Here is a 6,612-nt window from a genome sequence, read left to right as displayed (position 1 = left end):
CTAAAATGTTAAAGATAGTTTATCAAAGAATATTTCTCAATGATATTAAAACCAGCCAGCTCTATTTTTATGAGTGCTGCAATAACTATTCATTTATATGCCACAGAAGATAACCACATGTATATCTGCCCAACAAACAATTTTACAACTGGTCAGAACAAGCCAAACAATTCAATTTAATTTACTATTTTTATTTTAAAACAAGTAAAATAATAAAAGACTATGCCATTTTAATACCGAGCAAAGGTATCTCTGCTAGTATATATATATATATATATATATACAACAGGCATCTTTCAGTTTCAGTCTACCAAATCCACTCTCAAGGCTTTGGTTGGTCTGAGACTATAGTAGAAGACACTTGCCCAAGGTGCCATACATTGAGACTAAACCTCAAATCATATGACTGAGAAGCAAGCTTCTTACCACACAGCTACCCCTTAATTTTTAATAATCTCAGTCAAAATGTTTTTTTTTTTTAAATGTTAAAGTGGATAAGAATGGTGAATGAACAATGATTGAAGATGATTCAGTGTTGTTGCGTACACAAGTCTTTGTGGTGCTGGTAGTATAACAAAATATATCCAGAACATTGTATAAAGTGGTCAAATCCTATGAAAGGCATCTAGCCATAAGAATGTACCAGTGAGATAATGTCCTATGTTCTGTCTATGAGAGAACAATAACTTCAAAATGAGAACAAACTCTGATCATGATAACTTATCAAACCCATGCCAGTATGCAAAGAGGGATGTAAAATTATGACAATAATGATAATAAAATGGATATATGTGCATCATGCATGTAACTATACGTCACTGCACATTTCACACATGCCCCATACAGTCCTCTACCGTTCTCAGTCATACACCACTACACGTCATACACCACCACACGTCATACACCACCACATGTCATACACCACCACACGTCATACACCACTACACGTCATACACCACCACAAGTCCTCTGTATAAACTACATAATGCCATTACATATTTCACACAAACACACATCTTATAGAATCCTTTATACTCACTTTCACATGCCAGATAATTGACACAATTACTTTTTTTTCAGGTTTGCACTGCTACCAGAATTTACGTTAGCAGACTGGAACTGAGTGGAAGTAGCATTGTGAAACCTTGTACTTGGAACTGGCTTTTTTGACTTCTCTTTCGTAGTTTTGCTCGTTACATTTTCCTTTGGTCGAGCAGCAGGGCCTTTAGCTGCTGGTTCTTTCGGTTTCCCTACCATGTACTCAGTCTTGGGAGTTACTTCTCTGTTTTGAGAACACATTGCTTTTAACATTTTTGCCAATGCTACAGGATGCACACCCATTTGGAGTAGTTCCAACAAAATCCTGAAATTAAATAAGAAACATTATATACAACTAACTAAACAAAAAAATAACTGATCTTGACATTATTTTGCATATCTGGAACTAAGGGTTACTTTAACATTTTTTTTACATCTTATTTATTTATTTACAAACAAGCTTAAAAGCTGCCCTAACAATGACAGTTTATGCATTGAGTACATATTAAATTTTATTGAACTTGAACAATATTTTTCAAGCAATGAACAATTTTCTTCAAAACAATGATATAAATTGTTGACTTGCAAAGAGAAAGGAAGATTGTATGATGCATGTATACGGACAGTAATTCTACATGGTAATGAAATGTGGGCCTTGAATGCAGAGGATATGCGAAGGTTAGAAAGGAAAGAGGATAGTATGCTCAGCTGGGTGTGTAATGTAAATGTTCGACAGAGTATTAGTGTTTTGAGAGAGAAGTTAGGCATAAGAGAAATTAGTTGTGTCCAAAAGAGAGGACTGTGCTGGTTTGGTTATGTGATACAGATGAATATCCACAACTCCATAAAGAAGTGCCAATCTCTCAAAATAAATGGAACATGTGGAAGTAGGAGACCCAGGAAGACATGGGATGCAGTACTGAAGAGTGACCTCAAGACGTTGAACCCTTCAGGCGAGATGACAAAGGACCAAGATGCATGACACCTTGCTGTACTCATGAAGACTTGTATTCTGCAGCAGAAGTGTTAAGACTCGTCCCTCTGATGGTGTGAAGCACTTGTGACAGCACCATGTAAATGCACCCATGCAGTGCCACATAAAAGCACCAATGCAGTTCCACATGAAAGTGCTCATGTGGTGCCATGCAAAAGCACCCATGTGGTGCCATGCAAAAGCACCCATGTGGTGCCATATAAAAGCACCCAGCACACCCTGTAAAGTGGCTGGCATTAGGAAGGGCATCCAGCTGTAGAAACCAAACCAAATCAGACAGGAACCTGGTGCAGCTCTCCAGCTTGCCAGTTCTGGTCAAACTGTCCAACCCATGCCAGCATGGACAACAGGCATTAAATGATGATGATGATGAGGATATATATAAAATATATATATATAAAAGCTCTCTATGTACATAAACATGCACATACATATGTGTGTGCGTGTATATACACACACATGCATATACAATGGACTCCTTTCAGTTTCAAATCCACTCACAAGGCTTTGGTTGGCCTAAGTTTGTAATAGAAGACTTGTCCAAGGTTCCATGCAGTGGGACTGAACCTGGAACTATTTGGTTGGGAAGCAAGTTTCTTACCGCTCAGCCATGCCTGTATATATATATATATATATATATATATATATATATATATATATATATATATGTATATATACGTATGTGTGTGTGTGTGTGTGTGTATGTATGTATGTATATACTTAGATGTGTGTTTGTGTGACTGTTTACATTAGCACTTCTCCAAAAATCACTGAGCTACAAGCAGTGATATTGTTGTCATTTTTCCCTCTCAATAAATTATCTGCTGGCTCACCACATTCAAAAGCACAAGGAATAAGAGATAGTTTATTTGAAAAAGTCGTAAAGGTTGGCAATAGGATATGCTTGAAAGATCAGATAGAAGCCAGATGTGCTTCCTACCTCCAATCTCTTGTTTCCAAGCAAGGTAATATTTCCTCAAGGACAGACATGTTGTTATGGGAAAGTGGAAAAGGACACTGCTTGTATGATGGTGGTGCTTGTTTACAACTATCACATGATAGCAAGACAAGGACACACACAAACACACATGTGTATGTATGTATGTATGTGTTTGCGTAAATATAATGAACAATAACAAGTACAACACAGGACACAGATCGTGTTGTATAGCCAGCTGGAGATGATGTCTCTTAGGGCTATATTACAGCAACATTCATCCAAAACCAGGACTGACATGTTATGTTGGCAAAAATCTTTACTCCAGGAGGAACAAGGTTTAACAAAAGCAAATATCTCAACGATTTAATGCAGTGTTTCTCAACCATTTTTATCACTGGACCCCTTTGGTTACTATTTTATTCTGGTGGACCCCATAGCCATTTGGTGTGTAAAACCTAGTTTTATAGGTACTTCTTCCAAAGTTCCTATTTTGTTTTTCACACATTAACTTGCATAGGTTGACTTATGTGAAATGTCAGATAAAGAAACCTAGCTGTTTCTTACAATAAATACCAATACATACATATAAAGCAGAGGTTCTCAACCATTTTTTTTTCATCTATAGACCCCTTTGATTACTAATTTATTCTGGTGGACCCCATAGCCATTTGCAGTTTAAAAACTAGTTTTACAGAATTCAAAATTCTTATTTAACTTGTGTAGGTTGAACTATGTAAAATGTTAGAGAAAGAAACCTTGTTGTTTCTTGCTATGCATGCATTTAAACCAAACTTTACATGGACAACGGACCCAATAGGGAACCACTGATTTAATGGAAAGACGAAGTGTCTACATTTCCTTCTCGTTCTTCTGATAGAGACCTAATGCCTGAAATATTAAGAGGGAGTAAGAAAGAGGAATAGTCAGAGTGAGAAAAGAAAAAAGAGGTGAAAGGTTAGAAATCAGGGCAGAATGTTGTACCATGGGGAAAAAACAAAAAAGATAGACTCATATGGCTGGTTTTCCAGTTTCTGTGGTGTATATATTCCCCCACTGGATGAGGTGCCAATCCATTGCAGGGTTATTCGTTTTTGCCAGCTGAGTAGACAGGAGTAACATGAAATAAAATGTTTTACTCAAGAACACAATGCATCACCCAGTCCAGGAATTGAAACCACATTTTATGACTGTAAGTCAAACACATTAACCATTAAGCCATACACCTCCACAAGAGGGGAGAAGAGTTAAATTGGAGGAGAGGTGAGCATGAACAGGTGCATCCATGTCTGGAAGTGGGCATAAGGGGAAACTGTGTGAATGTTTCAGCATAATGTATGTACAAAAGTTTTGAGATTTTTTGGAAGAGGTTAATATATTATTACTATATATAGGCGCAGGAGTGGCTGTGTGGTAAGTAGCTTGCTTACCAACCACATGGTTCCGGGTTCAGTCCCACTGTGTGGCACCTTGGGCAAGTGTCTTCTAATATAGCCTCGGGCCGACCAAAGCCTTGAGAGTGGATTTGGTAGACGGAAACTGAAAGAAGCCCGTCGTATATATGTGTGTGTGTGTGTGTGTGTGTGTGTGTGTGTGTGTTTGTCCCCCCCACCATTGCTTGACAACCTATGCTGATGTGTTTACATCCCTGTAACTTAGCGGTTCGGCAAAAAGAGACAGATAGAATAAATACCAGGCTTCCAAAGAATAAGTCCTGGGGTCGATTTGCTTGACTAAAGGCAGTGCTCCAGCATGGCTGCAGTCAAAATGACTGAAACAAGTAAAAAAAAAAATACATCTAATAAGCTGCCAACTTTTGTTATTCCAGAGTGAAGGAGATGGCTCTAAAAGCACTTTGAACACACACTACTAAACAGTGCTAACACAGCTGACTAGTTTGCGGAATGCAGTTGGGATGCCACGACAATTTGGAAGTTTACTAGGCAATAATATTTTGCATTAAACTGGGGGAAAAAAACACCACAGAAGCTTATGAAATGCTTCAGACTGCTTATGGATTAACTTGTATAATACAATCATCTATTTCTAACTGGCACAAAAAGCTCATGGCAGTCTCCTTTTTCAACTGTGAGGGCATCATCCACATTCACTGAGTTCTCTCTGGTCAGACAGTCAACAAAGAATACTTTGTGGAGGTTTTGAGGAAGTTCAAGAAGAGGTTTCATTGCCAAAAGCCAGAACTCTTTCATTTGGGTCAATGGCACCTGCACCAGGGCAATGCACCAATCCACAGTTCCATCCTGGTAACCAACTACTTGACATAGCATCCAAATTGGCCCACTCCCTCCTGTCACTCCAGACCTTGCTCTCTGTGACTTTCGGTTGTCCTCCCAAGCTGAGGGAGAACCTCAGGGGCAATTGATTTGAAGACATTGAGAAGACGAAGGAAGTTGTGACAAGGGCCCTGGAAACCTCCACTTTGGAGGACTTCCACAGAGCCCTTCACAGTGTAACTAGAGCACTACAACAATTGTATTGAAGTCAGAGGATCCTATTTTGAAGGGGATTAGAGTTTTGTACTTCTTTGAAATTAATAAATGTCTCTCTTGGAAAAAGTCTCAAAACTTCTGGAATGCACTTTATATGTGTAGAAGTCTACACGTGTTGAAGGTTATAGTGCGGTATAGGATATTTGTGGGTGGTAAAAAAACTGTGTCAATGAAGAGATAAGAGTGAGTGCAAGTGTGAGGAGATGACACAAACAGGATGGCATAAATAATGTGGAGAGTATGATAAGTATGTGTGTTGTGTATATATGTGTTTGTGTGTTGTATGTATATGTATGTGTGTAAATGTGTATGTGTGTAAATGTGTATGTGTGTAGTGTGGTGTGGTGTGTGTATGTGTGTGGTGTGTGTATAGGTGTGTGTGTGGTGTGTGTATAGGTGTGTGTGTGGTGTGTGTGTATACATGTATTTGTGTGGTGGGTGTGGGTGTATACATGTGTGAGGTGTATGTATACATGTATGTGTGTATGTGTATGTGGGTGTTGTGTGTATGTGTATGTGGGTGTTGTGTGTATGTGGGTGTTGTGTGTATATGTGTGTGGGTGTTGTGTGTATATGTGTGTGGGTGTTGTGTGTATATGTGGGTGTGGGTGTTGTGTGTATGTGTGTGTGGGTGTTGTGTGTATATGTGTGTGGGTGTTGTGTGTATATGTGGATGTGGGTGTTGTGTGTATGTGTGTGTGGGTGTTGTGTGTATATGTGTATGTGTTGCATGTATATGTATATGTGTGTGTTGCATGTATATGTGTATGTGTGTGGTGTGTGTGTGTGTGTGTGTGTGTGTGTGAAGGTGTGTGGCTTAGCGATCAGGGTATTTGGCTCATGATTGTAAGATCAAGAGTTTGATTGCCTTGAGCAAGACACTTTACCTCACCTTGTTCCAGTCTACTCAGCTGGCAAATACGAATAGTGCCTGTATTTCGAAGGGCCAGCCTTGTCACTTTTTGTGTCATGCTGAATCTACCTGAGAACTACATTAAGGGTACACATGTCTGAGGAGTGCTCAACCACTTGCATGTTAATTTCACGAGCAGGCTGTTCCATTGATCGGATCAACTGGAACACTCATCGTTGCAACCAGTGGAGTACCAATGTGTGTGTGTGTGTGTGTGTGT

The 6,612-nt window shown here is 39.1% G+C and overlaps 1 protein-coding gene across 1 annotated transcript in view; it reads right to left on the bottom strand.

The window, feature by feature from the left end:
- Positions 1-6,612, bottom strand: part of LOC106870312 (mitotic-spindle organizing protein 2) — a 48,389-nt gene that overhangs the window by 13,259 nt on the left and 28,518 nt on the right. Inside the window, exon 3 of the mRNA XM_014916334.2 lies at positions 1,040-1,363. Within this exon, the coding sequence (XP_014771820.1) occupies positions 1,066-1,363 (298 nt within the window). The 3' untranslated portion in view covers positions 1,040-1,065. The remainder of the gene's footprint in view (positions 1-1,039; positions 1,364-6,612) is intronic.

This window comes from Octopus bimaculoides, chromosome 16 (genome assembly GCF_001194135.2).
Source record: "Octopus bimaculoides isolate UCB-OBI-ISO-001 chromosome 16, ASM119413v2, whole genome shotgun sequence".
NCBI classification, from domain to species: Eukaryota; Metazoa; Mollusca; class Cephalopoda; order Octopoda; family Octopodidae; genus Octopus; species Octopus bimaculoides.
This window is presented reverse-complemented; position numbering and strand designations above follow the sequence as displayed.